The following is a 17,884-nucleotide window of genomic DNA, read 5'->3' as shown; positions in this document are numbered from 1 at the left end:
ATGGCACATGAAACACTTAAATATGCCACTTAAACTTAAGCTTTTAGAATACTTGAGAAATATACAAGCTTTTTGACTTTAATAAAATTGCATGATTGATTGCATTAAACTGAGTTATAAATTTTAAAAAATTCAAAATCAAAACACATTTTTAAAACAGGTTTAAAATCAATTTAAGAAACACAAATATAGAATTATTATTAATTTTGTTAAATAAATTTAAAAAAAATATTCATAAATGGAATATGATAAAAATGACAAAGACTAGGGATGCATTTAATTACTTGGTTAACTTAGTCTGTAAAAAATTTTAAATTACTAAAATAGAGCAATGGAGCAAGCAATGAATTTGAAAATTAAAATTCGCTGCGCAAAGCTGCGGTATGTTTATTATGTTTTCTTTTAATGAATGAGTATATTTCATTGGATGCGCAACGGTCACACTGATCATCCAAGCAACAAAAACAATGGACCGGCGCGAGGATGTTTTGCGACAGGTATGATTTGTGGCCATATTTAAATGCAATTACTATGGGATTCCCCTTGGAAACGCGGCACGATAGGCCCTCGATAAGAACGCCAGCGAAACGGAGCGCTGGCAGGCGTTCAAAAGCGATAACGAGTACCACCATCCGGAACCTGGACCTGTTCGCCCGGAATCTCAGCGTGGAGGTTATGGTGCCCATCGGTGGGAAGGCCCTGATGCCCGGCGAGCTGATCCACACCAACGAGCTGCTGGTGGCTCACTACGAGGGCTACTTCTCCGCCTGCTCCGCCCACAAGGCCAAGGAGATCTGTCGCCACCGCCTGAAACTGGCCGAGGAGCAGTTGAAAAAGCTGGAAACCGAATCCGATCTCTGGACGTAAGTGTATATGGTTACAGAAACCGGCACAACTAATGCTTACGCTTGACTTCCAGGAACAAACTTAACACTCCGCGAATGGAGGGTGCCATGCCCAATGAGGATCAGGTGGAAATCGTGGAAGATTTTAACGAGGAGTCGCACAACAAGTGGATGACGGAGCACAGGGAGCGGGTGCGTCAGCAAAAGCAACAGGAGCGGGTCAAGCGGCAGGCGGAACCTTCAGCAAGCGATGATGAAGTGCTGAGAAAGCTGGAGGAGCGCGAAATGATGGAGGAACTAGGTCTAGATCCCGACGATGTCAACGAAGAGCAGCTGCAAGAGCTGCTCAATGAGGAGCCATTAAATACCGAACCCCCTGCCAAATCCCTAAGCCAAGAGCAGGAGTCGGAGCTCTGGCAGAAGCTGGAAGCTGAGGAGCAGCAAGAAGCTGCAGATCTCAGCCCGGAAGCAGAAGAAAGCCTGAAAAACACGGACATTTTAGTCCGACAGCTAATGTCTGGGTATCAAGATACTCCCACTGCCAAAAAGCGGGTAGGAGGCATCAAAAAGGCTGTGGAAATCGAAGAAGTCATATCACTTGATGAAAATGAAGACGATGGGGACCAAGAGGAGGAGGTGCAAACCATACGAGAACAGATGTCTCTCCTGCCCAACGAAGAACGCGAGCCCTTCCTCAGAGCTCAACTGCAGGTGCTCAAGGCCAAAATGCGAAAGATACAAAAGGTGAACTTCATAAGCGACGAGCTGATTCACCTGATGAACGTGGTGGTCATGCTGGAGGACGATCTGCAGGACATGATTTTCGAGCAGGAGATGGAGGCCAGCAACGATGGGGATGACGAGGAGAAAAACACCGAAGAGGAACCCATTGAAGAGCCTGAAGTTGTACCTGAAGCCAGCACAAACAAACGTCGCATTTCCTTTGCTCTTGCCGATGAAAAGCTAGAGTTTAGACGGGAAGAAACTGTGGCCGAAATGCTGCCCAATGCGAAAAAGAAGAACTCCAGGGATATTATAAAACTGGACGATAGTATCACACCTACAAATGATATTCACAATCGAATTCAGGAAGCAAAACACTTTAGTTTTAAGCATTCGGATGCTGTGCCTTCTTCCAAAAGTGATCAAGCTGATGCCATACCAGCAGCCAATAAAAAAGAGCCTAAAACAAACTCGGATATTCTGCAGAAGGTTGAAAGAAACATTGAGTTTGTCAAGGAGAATCAGAGTGTCCAGGACTTTGACTTGCTCAATCGAATTCTGGAAGAGTCCACGGGACGTATCAACACTCTACACATTAGTTTCAAACATTCCGATGCAGTGCCTTCTCCCAAAAAAGATCAAGATGATGATGCTATGCCCGGAAACCCAGCGGATTTCTATGAGAAATATGAGAAGGATGTGGCAAAGCTGAATCAGTCGTTTCCCATATACGTTAATGGCTTCGAAGGCGAGGAGCAGGTTAAAGTGCCCATCATGAGCGAAGCTGCGCGTGGATCAGCCTATGAAGATCCCAGAAGTCAGGTAAGATCATCGAAATCAGTTGGGAATAGAATTTAATCTTTTAACTTTGCAGTTTTCCAAGCCATGTGGTTCTGAGGGAGAAGCAGCCACAAAGTCAATACTCCGGAACAAGGAGGCTGTGGCATTGGAACCGCACGTCGTCAGCCAGCAGCCCAAGAAGGGTAAAAAGGGACGGAAGCAGAGGAAGAAAGAGCGCACACTGGAGGACGAGCTGCGCGACATGAGTGCCTACCAGAAGGTGATGCACGATCTCGTGGAGAAGGAGGAGCCCACGGCACCGGAGCCGCTGCCACAGGGCAAGTTCATCGATTCGCATGCGCCCAAAAAGCGGGTCAGCCGCTTCAAGGAGCAGCGCGCACTCAACAAAACGTAGCGAAGAGTAAAACTTCAGCTGGGAATTACTCGTATATTTGTTCAAGTTTAATGTGAATTTGTATTACAAACACAACGCAAACAATAAACAACTACTGGTGTGGTGTACAATTGGTTTGTTTGTTTTCTTTCTGTTTTTGTTATTTTTTTTGTTAAATTAAACACTAGATACTAGTCCGCGGAAACGGAATTTATTTTTAAAACATTTACATTAGGCTTCAATTTACATTAGATCAGAATGAGAGTTTTTGATTCAAAAATTCACCGCGATTGGAGGAGCCGCGTTGCCGGCCCATGTGCGATCTCTTACAGGCTACTTTAAAAGTACATATTAACAGCTAATACATACAGTACGGATCCTAAGCATAAGCGTACCCGGTTGCTCCACTCTCCACTGACCACTCCTTGCTCAACAGTGAAACTAAAATGTCTTGGGTGGCCGTACAGCGGGTCCTCCAATGCGGGATGTTTGCAGAATTTCTAAATGTCAAAGTCAATGTGGGTAGCTAATCCTCCAGGCCGAGGAACTCCCGCTCCAAGGCGGCGCCCATCATGTTCCATTCGCCGTCGTCCTCGTCCTCCGGATCCTTCTCGCTGTTCGAGTCGGACCCAATCTCCAAATCGGAAGGCAGCTCTTCCCCTATAAAATTTACATTATTAATAGGCCAGAATTGCCAAAAGTTTAATGATCTACCTCGTCGAAACTTGGCGCTGGGCATCTCGTCGTCGTCATCCGCCTCCGCATCCTCGTCCTTGTCGTCGCCCTCCTCGTTTGAGCTTATGTCGTACTCCAAGACGTTTGGCGCTCCGATCATCACATCCTCGCTGCGTGTGAAGAAGTCATGGGCTCGATTGGAGTTGTCATCCTCACGTTTTCGCTTTAGCAGCTTCTTGTCCATGGGTGGATTTTCTTAAATAAGTAAAATATAAGCGATTTTAATTAAACATCAGTATACTTTAGAGTTAACCATATCTTTCCCAAAATGAACACTGCGATCAAGTGGGTAAAGTTGTAGGTATTCAAGTAAAATCCTCACCAAAGTTCACTGGTCCCTCGTCGCTGGACGAGTCCGACTCGAAGAATGTCTCGTAGTCCTTGTTCATCGACTCGATGTCCGCGTTGGTGAAGACCAGCAGGGGATTGAGCGTTTCGCGGAAGTTGCCGCTCTGCTCCTCCTGCTGCTTGCTGCTCGACGGCGAGATCTCCGAGCGCTCGCTGTAGTTGACCACGTGCTCGGGACTGTGGCAATGGGCGGGTGGCTGGCGGCCCTTGTTGCGCACCTTGCGATCCAGCGGGAAGAGCTTCTCCTCCACGTGCTCCCAGCGCTCGGCGCAGGTCCACAGCCAGTTCGCATTTACCACCTTGATGGCGGCCTCCTTCTTGGCGGCGTTCACCTTGTAGGTGCCGGCATTGACCGCCACCAAATGGGTGATCTCCTTGCCAATGTTCGGCTGCACATCGGCGCCCAGACTCTTGGCAATGAAGTACGCCCGCGACTGCTCCAGCTTCATTTGCGTGGGCACCAGGCCAGAGAACACCAGGTTCTTGCCGCGCAGCACTTCGCACCGAATCTTGGGCACGATGATCTTGAGGTCGGGTATCTCCATGGTCTCGTCGTAGATGGCATAGAATCGCTTGTGAATGTTGCGCAGAATGACCTCCAGATACAGCAGATAGTCGTCGGGGTCCTCGATCTCGATCTGCTTCTGTCCGTCGAGTGGAACCCGAATGCTGGGAGTACTCTTCGACGTGGTGGCCACATCTTCGTCGGCCTTCTGGCTCTTCTCCTCCGACGAGCTGGTGGATGAAGCCACCACCTCGTTTCCCTCAGACGGTGTGGCTTCCACCTCTACTTTTGTGCTCTCCTTGGAATTCTCATCAATAACAACTACGTCCTCGCCATCGCTGGCCGCCTTGTCAGCATCTGGTGAGCCTGATGAGCTGTCGTCTATAACCATGATTTCCTCGGCGACAGTTTTGCCGTTTAACTTATCTCTCGACTCTTTGGGCGCCTCTGTGGCACTGGAGGAGTTGGAAACCTCTGGGTCCTTGGCGTCGCCCTCCAGTTCGAAGACGTCCACCGACTCCTCGTTGCCTTCGTCGTCTTTACTTGTGCTCGAGACAGTATTGTCGCTCTTATCGCTGTCCTCTTTTTTCACAACGCTGCTGGATTCTGTCTTTTCCTTGTCCTCCTTTTTCTCGGTAATCTCTGCGGGAATTGGGCATTTGTTAGAGAGATTCGGTGAATTGTGGCATACTAACCTTTAAAGTCAACACCTTCGCCATCCAGCTCGTGCTTGGACATCCCGGGCGGTGCATTGATGTCGCCCGTGTGCTGAAAGAAGTGGTAGGGCTTCACTTGAATCAAATTGGAGGCCATGTTCCACACATCCTCCCGATCGTCGATGATGCACACCATGGAATCGCCATTGGGAAACAGAGCTCTGCGAATAAAAGAGTTGCAATTAAATGTTGGCATAACATTATAAAGGCCTGTTCTGGTTTTTTCAAATTCGCTTTAAGTTTAAACCAGTTTATCGGGCTAGATTGAGAAGTAAACCCACTTTAAGTTGTCCGTCTTGCTGGTGGCATTGAAGCACTCATCTCTGGACAGAATCCTGTGCGAGAAGAACTTGCCCTCGGGATCCAGGAGCTGCGCAATCATGTGCGCGTAGTTGCGCGCCCCGAAAGTGCAGATGTGCAGCTCGTACAGCTGGGACATGCGCTCCAGGAACTCGGCGGTGCCGGGACGCAGGCGCGTGTGGTACCACGGGGAATGCGGTCCGTACAGCTGGAAGTGGTAGATGCCCTTGATGTTCTCCGGCACCGTGTCGTTGGTGGTGTGGATCACCGTCTGGTCGAGATCGACGAGCAGCACCAGTTTCCTGTCCGCCAGCAGGCGGCGGGTGTCGTCGTGTCCGAGCTTCTGGGCCAGTTTCTGGGTGACCTTAAGATCGGGCATGGTGTGCACCATGGGCACCGACGCCTCCGATGTCTGTCCCTGCAAGCGAAAGGGGGTTTTTAATTATTCACTATATTAGTGGGAGGGGGGCTTCGGCATGTGTGTGTACTCACATTCTCGTTCTGACGCAAGTCGGCTCCGCAGTCCGCGCACATGTCCTTGATGACCGTGGTGTGTATGCACTCGGACAACTCCAGAATGGCATCCCTAAAGAGCAGGCAGGCTCGGTTAGTGTGTATACGGTGTATATACGCTGCATAATTGCATTCCCCCCACCACCCACTTGCTGCCACCCACACCCACAAACTCACCCCTTGGCCAGTAGCTCCCCGTCCTTGCGAAGCCGCTTCTTCACCGACTCCGGCGCGCTGGGACTTGTACTTCTGGATGGAAGAGGAGGAGGAGTCTCCGCTGCCGGACGTCACTTTTCCGGGCTTGCCATCCTCGCCAACGGGCTGGTAGAGAAACAGGATTTGGGCCGCCGACACGAATTGTCCCTCGCGAACCCGCCATTTATTGATTACCGCTCTCGTCTCGTTCTCTCCCAGCGCAGCTCTCAAAACAATGATGCCGCCGCCGCCAACGCCGCCGCTGCTGTTGTTGTTGCTGTTGTTGTTGCCCCCTGCTGCTACTCCTCCAACACCGCTTCCTCCTTCACCTCCACCGCCGTCGTCGCCCTCGGCTGCTCCAGCGGCGGCCACGCCCCCTGCCGCTCGGCTGGGCGTCGCGCCCTCCTCGTCCGCTATGTTCTGCATCGCTGGGCTTGCGTTTTTATATACAATTAATTTGTTTAAATCTCCGTGCCTTGTTGTGTTTGCAATTTGTGTGAATATTGCGAGCCATTCGCACAAAAGCGCCGTCAACCCTGGCCAAAAACAGCTGTTTTGGGTTCGTTGTGCAGCACTGGGCGGCAAACGCGGCAAAGTTACCTCTACATTTCCAACGTTTTTGCCTATTGTTCCGGTAAAGAGCTTTCAAATGGAATTTATTTGCACTGTTGTGTATGTAGTTTTTGGAAGCCATTTCCAGAAAATACTCTAAGCACATTCAGCGCTGACTAAAATCAGCTGCTTTTATACACTTTCCAACACTACCCTCCAAACGGCGGTAAAATCTCATCCAGATTCCCTGTGTTTTTGTTTATTATTACACAAAATGAGTGAGAAATCAAAGGAAGACCTTAAACGCAGTGCTCCAGAGGACGAGGAGGAATCCCAGAATGGAACCGCACCCGAAAAAGAGGCGGAGGGCGAGGAGGATGCCTGGATAGGACCAATGCCCTCTGAGCAAAGCGCCCCTGTGCCGGCCAAGAAAAAAAAAGGTAAAACAAACTCTATGGACTAAACTCTTTGATCCCAATTCCCAAATTCCCCAATAGTGCTTCCCTATGAACACATCTACCTGGAGAATTTGCCAAATGCCGAGAGCTACGAGAGGAGCTACATGCACCGCGATGTAATCACGCATCTGGTGTGCACCAAAACGGATTTCTTGGTGACCGCCAGTCTGGATGGCCACATCAAGTTCTGGAAGAAGGGCGAGCTGGGCATCGAGTTTGTCAAGCATTTCCGCAGCCATCTAGGTGGGTCTATACCTTAAACAGATCTCATTTGCTTAGCTAATTCGCCATTAATCATTTAGTACCCATCAAATCCCTGACCACCAATGATAGTGGCACCCTGCTCTGCTCGGCTGCCACGGATCAGACAGCCAAAGTCTTCGATGTGGTCAACTTTGACATGATCAACATAATTCGTTTGGGCTACACGCCGCAGTGCAGTGAGTGGATAAATGGGCCAGGAGATGCCGTGCAAGGATTGGCCATGTAAGTTTATGGTTAAAACCGAATGATTGGTTACTAAAGATTACTTTCCTTGCAGAACGGATTCGGAGAGCAGCTGCATTCACATCTACGATGGACAAGGAGGGGGAGAAGTCTTGCACACCCTGGAGAAACTGCACTCGGCTCCCGTGGTGGCCATGTGCCTGAATGTGGCCATGGAAACAGTCATCTCTGTGGATCGCAATGGCATTCTGGAGTACTGGCAGAATTCCAAGCACGACTACAAGTTTCCGCAGCGCCTGGTCAACTTCGACTCCAAACTGGATACAAGTATAGTTTGCTGATATAATCAACTTGCTCTTAAGATAACTATAATCACATCGTTAAAAGGTCTCTTTGAGTTTGCCAAGCAAAAGACCCAAGTCACGGGTTTGGCTGCCACGCCGGATGGCAAACGATTTGCCGCCATTTCCACAGATCGCAAGGTGCGAGTTTTTCAGTTCAACACGGGCAAGTTAATCCGGGTATTTGATGAAGCTCTTTCGACGTACACACAAATGCAGCACACGCAGCACGCATTGCCCAATATGGAGTTTGGCAGGAGGTAAAAAATCTATTTTATAATGTATAGAAATTGGATATTAAACTTCTACCTTTACAGGATGGCGGCAGAGCGAGATCTGGAGAAGACTGCTCAAAACACAACCCTTAATATTCTGTTCGACAGCACGGGAAACTTTTTACTCTACCCTACGATGCTGGGCATCAAGGTGATCAATGTGGTAACGAATCGCTGCGTCACCATTCTGGGGAAAACGGACAACATTCGGCCCCTGCAGGTGGCTCTTTTCCAGGGAAGAATCAAGCGGCAAAAAGCTGCCATTACTATGGAGCAGGAGGCCAGTGAAAACCCCGCATTGCAGAATATTTTGAATGATCCAACAGCTTTTTGTACAGCCTACAAGTTAGTAAACACGTCTAACAAATGCTGTAGAACTTAACTATTAGAATATTGAATTTTTTATAGGAAAAACCGGTTCTACTTGTTCAGCCGAAGATTGCCGTCGGATCTGCAAGATGTCGATCGCGATATATTCAACGAGAAGCCGTCGAAGGAGGACATTATCGCGGTGCCAGAGGCTACAGGTATTTGGTTATGGACTATCTAATTGGTGTTCGTTTACTAACAACTAACCTACTTTTTATCGCACGCTAACACCTTTTCAAGACGAAGGTTATCGTTATCCAAAATTTCAAGACCAATTTAATACAAAATGTTCAATCTATTCTAGTCGTGCAACGTATTTATGAGAACGTGGTGCTCCACACCACGAAAGGTGATGTCCATATGAAGTTGTTCTTCAAGGAGGTTCCCAAAACCGTGGAAAATTTTTGTGTTCATGCGAAAAATGGGTATGAATTGAAGTTATACAGTTGAACTTAATGTTTTAATTGCACCATGTTAATAGGTACTATAATGGACACATATTCCATCGCGTGATCAAGGGCTTTATGGTGCAGACTGGCGATCCTACGGGAACGGGCACGGGTGGAAAATCCATTTGGGGCAGCGATTTCAAAGACGAATTTGTGCCAAGTTTAAAACACGATCGTCCGTACACGGTTAGCATGGCAAATGCCGGCCCAAATACGAATGGCAGCCAGTTCTTCATAACAGTCCTGCCAACGGTAGCTATTTGTTAGTTTATTTAATCAATATAACTATTAATAAATTCCATTTTTAGCCTTGGCTGGACAATAAGCACACTGTTTTCGGACGAGTTTATCGCGGCATGGAAGTGGTACTCAACATATGCAATTCAAAGGCGAATCCCAAAACGGACAAACCTTACGATGACATTAAAATTATATCCATACACCTGAGTAATTAAACAGAGGCATAAATTAAAAAATTTGAATTTTCAAACATTTTGTGCAAACGTTTGGTATTTTTTGGCTATCTGGTATTTTTTTACAATCCAAGTGCGGCACACTAAACAGCTGTTTTTCGTCGGCTTCCCTTTTGTTCAGATAGTGCAATTAAAAGGCTTAAAACTAGGACAAATAAAACGCTAATAATAAAACCGCCAGTTCCTGTGGTTTTTCCATTATTAGAGGTTAAAATTTTATTATTAAATAGTGTATACCGAATATAGGAGTTGCTTTTTGAGAACTAACATATGCGGGTACTTGTCATTTGAGAAGTTTTGTTTATGATTGAGAAAAAACAAAGAAAGCAAAGCTGACGAATCACTTGTGCATATCAATAATCTATAACCGCCGATCTATAACTAGAATTGCTCCATATTTGAAACCTAGTTTTTGGCTCTGTTTACGTTTGGTTGCAAACGAGGTGCGTATATAGAGTTTTAACCCAATCTGTTATCTGCAAGGTTTGACCCTTAAAGTTAGTCATACTTAAAGTCTCTAATTTTAGTATTCAAGTCATGAGCTAAGTTTAGTAACACCAACTCTGCCATGTCTCATATGGATCCAAGTGATGTCCGCAGTACCGCCCAGCTGATTTTATCCAATGCGCGGCAGGGAAATAGCGCCTACAACATGCAATATGATATGTGTGAGTATAAGACCATATAACTAGTTGATTCCCCTTCAAACTATATAGATCACTAACCAATTTCAGCGCGAGCACATTCCATCAACCTGATTACGGAGGACTTCCTCGCCGGCTATATGCAGGATGGTCGGATGTCCGTGGTTCGCCGATTTTTCTGCCTCTTCGTCACATTCGACTTGGTCTTCGTCTCTTTGCTCTGGCTCATTTGCATTGTGGTCCGTGATTGTGATTGTGATTGCGTTAATTCCAATGAGATTCAGCTGAGATTCATTCATTCGTTTTGCAGATCAACGGCGACAATATATTCACTGCCTTCCACAAACAGATCGTGGAGTACACCGTCTACAAGTCGCTCTTCGATGTGGTGGCCATTGCCATCTGCCGATTCGTCGTTCTCATCTTTTTCTACGCCATATTGTACATCAATCACTGGTCCATCATTGCGGTGGGTTATCTTATATCCTTAAAAACAGAGAATTTCTAAGAACTTAGTAAAAAATTCAAATTATATTGCATCTCTTGGCTTACAAAAGAAACTCTCGATTTATAGAACATGTATGCTATATGTAAATATGACTTCTTAAAATTGAACATTTCGGAATATTAAGCTGATTTTATTTTCATTATTTCTGTGTATTTATCAGAGACCTTCGAATAATAGAACATGTAGTGTTCTTTGTTTAGTTTGTATGTAATTACGAATTCTTAAACATTTTCAATTGATTTTCTTTTTAAGAGATCCTCGAACTATAGAACATGTATGTTATGTAATAATTATGAATTATGAATTCTAATACATGATATAGCTATGAGCCATGTGTGGTTCGTGAATTTAATGCCTATAATACTGATTCCATTAGAAAAGATAAGATAAGATTAGCTAAACAGTTCATACAGCTTGTTATGATTGATTTGTTTACAATTTCTTTCATTATATTATTCGATTTAATTTTATTTAACTCCCTTTGCAGCTCTCTACAAGTGGGTCCTGTTTGTTCCTCATCTCCAAGGTGTTTGTGTTCGATGTAAGCCTCAAAACCCTATCACAACATACAAGTTTGCTACTAACTAACTTCATATTTTCTCTCCATCAGTGGCTGGATTCCAAGCAACAAGTATTTGAGGTCGTCCTGATAATAACCTCGTTTATATTGGCCTGGGGAGAAGCCTGGTTCCTGGACTGTCGTGTGATTCCCCAGGAACGGCATGCTCAACACTATTTCCGGAGTAAGCTCAAACTCAGTTTGTTCACTGATCTCAGATTCCATACTAATTGTGTTTTGCATTTAAGCCATGACCTCCAATGATCGCACTCCCATGGATCAACCGGCTATTTTGATAGAGCACGAACGACCGCCGCAAAGTGTTACTGATTTTTATTCACCCATGGACACGGCTCGTCACTCCGACGAGGAGGAAGAGGAGGTGAGTTATTCATGAATGCGCATTCTTAAGTCGGTCCAGATCAACTATGACTATATAAGATGCTGAGCGAATGATTGTGCCACCATCGATCAAAAGAGTCTGTTCAGATGATATTGGTAGTTGTTTGCTTGAAGTTCTTCCTGTCTTACTAATCCTTTTTTATTCGGTCGGATTTCAGGATGAGGAGTACAACCAAATGGGCTTGGATTGCCTGCGAAAGGCCTTTGAGATCATCGAGTCGGGTGATTGGAAGGTGGAGAAGGTGACCCAAAAGGGCGACACTATACACAGCACTCAGCGTGAGAAGATTGGCAAGATATACAAACTCACGGTGGGTTTTTAAACATTATTTACCTATATTTTCACCTAATAAATATTTTGCACAGGCTCGCATCAAATATCCAGCTAAGGCCCTAATGGAAGATCTGTTCTATCGCATAGAAGACTGTCCGAAATGGAATCCAGCCCTTCTAGAAGTCAAAAATAGTGCGAGTGAGTGGCGCAACAGAGTATATAGCCGAGAACCTTTTAATAATATTGCTTGTTTATGGCAGAAAGTCAACTCCTACACCGATATAACCTATCAGGTCTCTGCTGGCGGAGGCGGTGGCATGGTGAAGAGCCGGGACTTTGTCAACCTGCGCTCCTGTCGTCTCTTTTACAATGGAAAAATCTGCGACGACGACGAGGCGGCCCAGCTCAGCAGCGATGATGGCAACAGCAGTCTAAATCGCTCCTGTGAGGGCAGTGTTAGCACCATTTCCGATGGCGATTCGCATACACCGCTGCTGCCCAGCAGCGTGTCCAGTTGCAAGGCCACGTTTCCCAGCTCATCGAAGGCGCCCACCGCGCCCTTCGATACGCTGGGCAATAGCTTGGGCGCCAAAAGCCTGGGTCCCATTGTGAACTTCGAGGAGGAGCCACCGCCGCTGGATCAAGATGAGTTCGAGGATGCCAAGGACCAGTCTGACATCGTAGCGGAAACCATGACAAAACCAAAGGTACCAAGTGTGGGCAAGACCAAGGACAAAGTTTGGGTTACCTCCGCGATAAGTGTGCAATATGCGGGTGTTCCGCCCTCATCTAAATACACAAGGTTGGTACGCTTATTTTGAAAAAAAATTCCAAATTAAAGTGTATACGGCTCTCCCCGTTTCCAGAGGTCAGAACATTGTCAGCGGGTTTGCCTTCCGTGAAATCGTTGGCAAGTCGGATAGCTGCATTGTGGAATGGGTGCTTTGTTTGGACCTAAAAGGCTATATTCCTCGCTATGTCCTGGATGCAGTAAGTCATAAAATTCCTTACCTTCTAATAGTTTAATCCCAAGACTACTCCTTGCAGGCGCTCACCTCATCCATGACCGACTACATTACCAATCTGCGCAAGCATGTCAACGAACTGAGGCAACGGGGGCGTGGCCGAGCCCCCAGGAACCACTAGGCAATCAAATAAGCAAAACTGTATTTTAATTTTAATCCCATTGTATCTCAAGTGCGAGTGCTGTGCGCAGCAGCCAGGTATCTATTAGAATATTGCAATAATTTTGAATTTGAATTGGAATTTGAAGTTGAAGTTGAAACAGAAGAGCAAGATTTTCAGTGCTGTAAGTTTATTGAGTATTGTATATGTATATGATGTATGGCATAAGTTCTATGTACCTATATGCACGGCTTACACTATAAATTTTATACATGACTTTTCTAACGTCCGGCATTTCCCCATTCAGTCGCAGAAGCAGGCGCAGGTGGAGCATCTGCTGCCCACCGGTCGCTGGTGCACTAGTCGCAGGCTCGAGATCAGTTCTTGGAGGTGCAGTCGCAGGGCGTGGTCCTATTTGCTGTCGTTCTGGGGAAACCACATGGGACACGCCTCCATGGCCACCTCGCAAACGGCGCTCATCTTGGCGCTATCATAGTCTGGACGGGGATATGGATGATGGATGGGTCTATCAGAATATGGATTTATGGCTTACCCAGGCTGTTGCGTTTGCCAAAGATGCTGCCGTTGAAGGGAGGCTTCCTGTAGGCGGCCTCACTGGAGCCCAGGAACAGGGCTGCGACCAGGATGGTGACCAGGAGCAGAGTGAGCGTGAATCGCAGAGCCATCTTGCAGTTTTCGTTGAGCGTTGTGGGCAGTGTGCGAATTGAGGTCTGAGCGCTGTTGGATACCGGATGATTCTGTGCCCAACCAAGCCGAATCGCTGACTTTTATACCCCAAGTCAAAGGAGATAAGGATGCCGACTAATTGAGTTAACCCCCGGCTAATTGAAACGAGATTGCTGGGGGACTTGGCCGAGTGAGAGACCATCAAATGTAATTACATTCCACTTATGTACATTGCTTAGATGCCTAGCCTAGGAGTCACGTCTTGGCATTCCACTCGAGCACCTTGTTGAACTCCTTCTCGCCGAACCCAATGGCCGCCGACTGCTCCAGGCAGCTGGTCTGCCGCTTCAGGTTGTCGATCATGTAGAGCTGCTTCTTGTAGGCGTTGAGCAGGTCGCCCCGCTGGCGCTTCAGGGCCCGGATCCGGCTATCCCGCTGCCTCAGCTCCTTGCGCTGCGCCTCCAACTGGTCGCGCTGCTCGTCGCGCAGCTGCTTCAGCTCCTGGCGCGCCGTCTCGGCATCCTCTTGGGCGCGGGACAGTCGATTCTCCAGGTTCATGGTCGTCTGCCTGGCCACCTTGGCGTCCCGCTTCAGCTGCTCCAGCTCCCGCTGCTGGGCGATGAACTCCTGCTGGCGCTCCTTCTGCCGCCGACTGGCATCCTCGCACTGCCGCTCCGCTCGCATCAACTGCTCGGAGAGATGCTTGTTGGCGCTGATCGTCTGGTCGCGCTGGTGCTCCGACTTGCGCTGAGCTTCCAGGGCCAGTTCGAGCTGCTCCTTCTGGCGGGTCAGCTCGCCGGCGTGGTGGGCGTGGTCCTCCTCCAGGATGGCAACCTTGGCCTTGAGGAACCTGCCAAGAGAACGGGTTTTGTATTCCATGTCTTTCTGATTGCTTATTTTTATTTACTAGATCTTAAATTACTAGACCTTTGACTTACAGTTTGTATAAATTTTTTATTTTACCAGTTCTTGTGTGCTTAGATTGAATTAATAATGAATTGAATTAATAATAACTTGTATTTGAGACGGGCAAAAAAATGTATTACTTTGATTGATTGGTACACATTGATTTTACAAAGTTTGGATTAAGGCTTAGGCTTATTTCTTACTCCCATTTATACTTCTGTTTAAACTTAAAGCATAGCCAACTAATGCTTCAATAATATGTTTTAAAACTTTAAATAGCAACTTGTTTGGAAGAACAATTTTCAAAACCCCAAATCAACTTTGAGAAAAAAATTAATGTTTTAAATGATAAAAACACAACGTCTTATGTTCACAAAATTTCATAAAAGAAAATATTTGATTTTGATTATAAAAAATTGTGATTAATTACTTTTGCTGTGATTTTGAAGAATGAAAAGGGCATATATATTCGCATCGGCTTAAGCTAGGAAGGCAAATTAAAGACAACCATATGAAGACCCTATCTATTTTTTAATTTCAAAAAGCATACTTAACATGGATGGTCAATTCCTAGAGATATATAGAGATATAAAAAAAAATTGAATTTCTTAAAATAATAATACTTAGAAAAAGTATTTCAAGATTGATAAGCCCCCGACTATTATGTTTATTACATAATATATTTTAAAAAACCATGGTGTGGACTGAGTTAAGGATTGATCAGATAGTATATAAATGCAGGGAATTAAAACCTGAGCATATATTTGATCTGCTTCAACCTGCCATATAATTGTTTTCGCCCACTTACTTGATAAAGTTATCCTTGGTGACCTGCTTCTTGAGCTGGCCATTGACGACAGTGGTGCTCTCGCGCTTCTGGGTGACCTCCACCTCGACCTGGACCTCCTGTTTCCGGGCTGCCTCCTCGACATCCTCGACATTGTTGTTCCGCAGCAGCTCGTCCAGCGAGGCACTTTCGCTGAAGTGGGGATTCCGGTACTTGACGAACGTGGCCGTCTTGCTGCTCACATCCCGCGTGAAGGTGCTGAACTTGGACACCGTGCGGCTGGTGGGCGAAGTGGGTTGGGGCGCGGGCTTCGAGCTCCTCCAGTCGGGCGTCTTGGTCTTGGCCAGCAGATTGTTGGTGTCGGGCAGCGGTGACGGTGTTGTGACCAATGAATCTCTGCCGGGCGGAGTTCTCGGATGGGATTTGGTGGGCACTTGGCCAGTGGTTATGCCCTTTTTGCGGAGCAGGCTGCTCGGACCTTTGTGCTTCTGGAAAGTGGCATATCGGGGCACGGCCACGGCCGTGGGCGAACCCGTTTTGCCCGGATACATGGCCTCGGCGGCCGAACTGAGGGTCAGCAGGTTGAGCTCCTGGTTAATTTTGAACAGTTCCTTCTCGCGGCACAAAAGTTCGGCCATATTTGCGGTGGCTCAATGCGCGGACAGCGATTATGTTTGTGGCAATGGGAACTTTGATTTGATAAATGACCTGGACCAACTAAACACATTGAATTTTTCTCAGATTTAATTTGCTTGCTATCTCCACAATCAGAGTCGATATGATAAATTTGCTTGAAGTAAATAAATTTTTACGGACGCCAAACAGTGACAGTAACCCCTGGCTACCTAGTCACCTGGCTCCCCGGCTGGGTTCTTTGAATCGCCCCCGGTCCCAGGAGAAGTCCATGTCCATGTCCGGGTTCTGTTGCTGTATTGTTTGGGGTGGTTTGGTTCGGTTTGTTCGATTTTTCCCCCCCCCCCAGACGACTGTTGCTTGGGCTGGCAATTGCCCCTTTGGAAACTTTCTTGCGGAATGAGGAACTTAATAAACTGCGGCAAGTGTGGGCGCTATAATTCACACAAAAGATACGAAAATAGCGTGGGCTGACTATGCAAATACTCTTCAGAATTAGCATGATGTAACTCAATCAGAAATCTAATTTTTCAAACCATAAAAGACGGTCATAGCAAGACGAACGATTTTTTAAGAGCTTAACCCTGAAGTAGCTTAAATATTATGTATATAAAACTATTTAAAGCATTGAAATACATTTTTATGTTCTAATTACTGAGGAACAAAGCCAAAATTTTCACGAACAATTTGTGCTTTTCTATGAAATTTAATGGATTCTGAGAAAAAGTCTTATACAAACTTAAACTTACCATTATTTAAGGGCAATAGGGTATAGCTAAGAATACAAAATACGATGTTTGGCTAAATTTTTAACTATGTTTTAAGTTAGAGCATGATATAAACTCCGTCAAAGTTGAAATGTTAAATTAAAATATACATATTTTATATTCCCTTCGTCAAGAACAATCTATATATCTATTTCAAAATCCAATCTGAACAACATAACCATTAGAAACACCTATGGATAATTTATGGTAAATACTTTATGCATAAAACTGTTGATTGGGGGAATTTGCTTCGCTACTGCCAAGCATTTTCTCACGTCTGAAAGGAGTAATTCGTAAACTTAAACCCATTATTCCTATTCCCCTTGAAGATCAAAAGTCAAAAAGAAGAACACGCATAATAATCATAAATATTGGTATAACTAAAAGTATAAACAGAAACGCGTGACTTCAAGGGAAATACCACCGAAAATAAAAACAATTCGAGGTCGTCGTTAGGTGTCACAGCTACCTGTACTGGTACCTGTATTTTCGAGGGTGCAAGGGTGCTGGGTTCACAGAATGTAAATGCAAGTTCAAGATTTATGTGCAACCGAAGTAAAACAACAGAAGATAAAACATTTGTCCCACAGCGAAAGGCCGCTGGTTGATTCAATCAGCCTCAGCAGTAGTGGCTATACACACACTATATATGCCGTCATCAAGGTGTTCTGGTGACAGCCCACACACTGGCCATAATTGCAGCGGGTCTGTTGCCAAGTTTGAGCAGAACCTGGCTTCCAGTTGCGCGAGCACAGCTGTGGCCAAAACCATGACGCTTGCTCTGGAGGGTTTTTTTTTAAGCACTCGAAAAAGTCAAGAAAATTAGAAAACTAGTAGTATCTTTATTAAAACAAATCATTTTTAGATAATAACTATAAATCTGTTTTGATAATGAAAGAACGGAAGCAGAACCAATATTTTTATGATATATTTAAAAAATTCCAATAGAAATTGTAATTTTAATTTCGTTTTTTTTAACCAAATGTGAATATAATGTTATAAGAAATTCTGTTGGAATTTTTTTGGAGTATAATTCTGCAAAACTTCTGTTGGAACGTCTTTTTCTTTGGAAATAATTTATTCATTTTTGCCACTTTGGGGTTTTAATTTAATTAATTTAGAAAACTTTAAATATATTTATCAAAAATTGTTTTCACGCTGAAAATTATGACTT

General features: G+C 45.6%; 6 protein-coding genes across 7 annotated transcripts; 3 read left to right on the top strand and 3 right to left on the bottom strand.

Moving 5' to 3' along the window:
- The first annotated feature begins 467 nt into the window (after positions 1-467).
- Positions 468-2,873, top strand: LOC128254391 (unconventional prefoldin RPB5 interactor-like protein). The gene is given in 5 exon segments (XM_052983468.1): positions 468-497; positions 564-623; positions 625-863; positions 920-2,390; positions 2,443-2,873. Coding segments are annotated over 5 exon segments (2,121 nt in total). The 3' UTR covers positions 2,764-2,873.
- An 8-nt stretch (positions 2,874-2,881) lies between these two features.
- Positions 2,882-6,626, bottom strand: LOC128254389 (RNA polymerase II subunit A C-terminal domain phosphatase). Its single transcript, XM_052983467.1, is given in 8 exon segments — positions 2,882-3,402; positions 3,457-3,672; positions 3,800-4,972; positions 5,026-5,207; positions 5,328-5,764; positions 5,839-5,932; positions 6,037-6,080; positions 6,082-6,626. Coding segments are annotated over 8 exon segments (2,679 nt in total). The 5' UTR covers positions 6,481-6,626; the 3' UTR covers positions 2,882-3,268.
- Positions 6,627-6,749: 123 nt separating this feature from the next.
- On the top strand, positions 6,750-9,425 carry LOC128254392 (peptidylprolyl isomerase domain and WD repeat-containing protein 1). Of its 2 annotated transcripts, XM_052983469.1 has the most exons (10): positions 6,750-7,046; positions 7,104-7,307; positions 7,367-7,550; positions 7,606-7,838; positions 7,899-8,112; positions 8,170-8,472; positions 8,536-8,654; positions 8,801-8,921; positions 8,978-9,197; positions 9,254-9,425. In XM_052983469.1, exons 1-10 carry the CDS (start codon positions 6,881-6,883, stop codon positions 9,398-9,400), a joined length of 1,911 nt encoding a protein of 636 aa, XP_052839429.1. In that variant the 5' UTR covers positions 6,750-6,880; the 3' UTR covers positions 9,401-9,425. The 2 variants fall into 2 exon arrangements, 1 of the variants encoding a protein (XP_052839429.1); XR_008267545.1 differs by lacking the exon at positions 9,254-9,425 and having other exon boundaries at positions 8,737-8,921; positions 8,978-9,117.
- A 119-nt stretch (positions 9,426-9,544) lies between these two features.
- Positions 9,545-13,215, top strand: LOC128254393 (steroidogenic acute regulatory protein-like). The gene is given in 13 exon segments (XM_052983471.1): positions 9,545-9,861; positions 9,946-10,086; positions 10,153-10,301; positions 10,373-10,531; positions 11,058-11,111; positions 11,181-11,313; positions 11,378-11,511; positions 11,690-11,842; positions 11,898-11,987; positions 11,989-12,003; positions 12,066-12,607; positions 12,672-12,795; positions 12,853-13,215. Coding segments are annotated over 12 exon segments (1,752 nt in total). The 5' UTR covers positions 9,545-9,861; positions 9,946-9,986; the 3' UTR covers positions 12,952-13,215.
- Positions 13,216-13,286: 71 nt separating this feature from the next.
- Positions 13,287-13,657, bottom strand: LOC128254395 (neuropeptide SIFamide). The gene is made up of 2 exons (XM_052983473.1): positions 13,484-13,657; positions 13,287-13,427 (listed from the first exon to the last, which is right to left on the bottom strand). The coding sequence occupies exons 1-2, from the start codon at positions 13,614-13,616 to the stop codon at positions 13,342-13,344; spliced, it is 219 nt and encodes a 72-aa protein (XP_052839433.1). The 5' UTR covers positions 13,617-13,657; the 3' UTR covers positions 13,287-13,341.
- Positions 13,658-13,791: 134 nt separating this feature from the next.
- Positions 13,792-16,136, bottom strand: LOC128254394 (testis-expressed protein 9). The gene is made up of 2 exons (XM_052983472.1): positions 15,332-16,136; positions 13,792-14,467 (listed from the first exon to the last, which is right to left on the bottom strand). Exons 1-2 carry the CDS (start codon positions 15,946-15,948, stop codon positions 13,873-13,875), a joined length of 1,212 nt encoding a protein of 403 aa, XP_052839432.1. The 5' UTR covers positions 15,949-16,136; the 3' UTR covers positions 13,792-13,872.
- Between the last annotated feature and the right edge of the window lie 1,748 nt (positions 16,137-17,884).

The sequence above is a fragment of the Drosophila gunungcola genome, assembly GCF_025200985.1.
Source record: "Drosophila gunungcola strain Sukarami chromosome 2R unlocalized genomic scaffold, Dgunungcola_SK_2 000004F, whole genome shotgun sequence".
NCBI classification, from domain to species: domain Eukaryota; kingdom Metazoa; phylum Arthropoda; class Insecta; order Diptera; family Drosophilidae; genus Drosophila; species Drosophila gunungcola.
The sequence above is the reverse complement of the archived record's forward strand: the minus strand, read 5'-3'. Positions and strand labels throughout refer to the sequence as shown.

Coding starts and splice junctions, on each gene's coding strand:
- LOC128254392 (XM_052983469.1), top strand. CDS start 6,881: ATGAGTGAGAAATCAAAGGAAGACCTTAAACGCAGTGCTCCAGAGGAC. Junction 7,551..7,605: donor GCCGTGCAAGGATTGGCCAT/GTAAGTTTATGG, acceptor CTTTCCTTGCAG/AACGGATTCGGAGAGCAGCT. Junction 8,655..8,800: donor CGCGGTGCCAGAGGCTACAG/GTATTTGGTTAT, acceptor AATCTATTCTAG/TCGTGCAACGTATTTATGAG.
- LOC128254395 (XM_052983473.1), bottom strand. CDS start 13,616: ATGGCTCTGCGATTCACGCTCACTCTGCTCCTGGTCACCATCCTGGTC. Junction 13,428..13,483: donor TGGCAAACGCAACAGCCTGG/GTAAGCCATAAA, acceptor ATCCCCGTCCAG/ACTATGATAGCGCCAAGATG.
- LOC128254394 (XM_052983472.1), bottom strand. CDS start 15,948: ATGGCCGAACTTTTGTGCCGCGAGAAGGAACTGTTCAAAATTAACCAG. Junction 14,468..15,331: donor ACCAAGGATAACTTTATCAA/GTAAGTGGGCGA, acceptor TTCTCTTGGCAG/GTTCCTCAAGGCCAAGGTTG.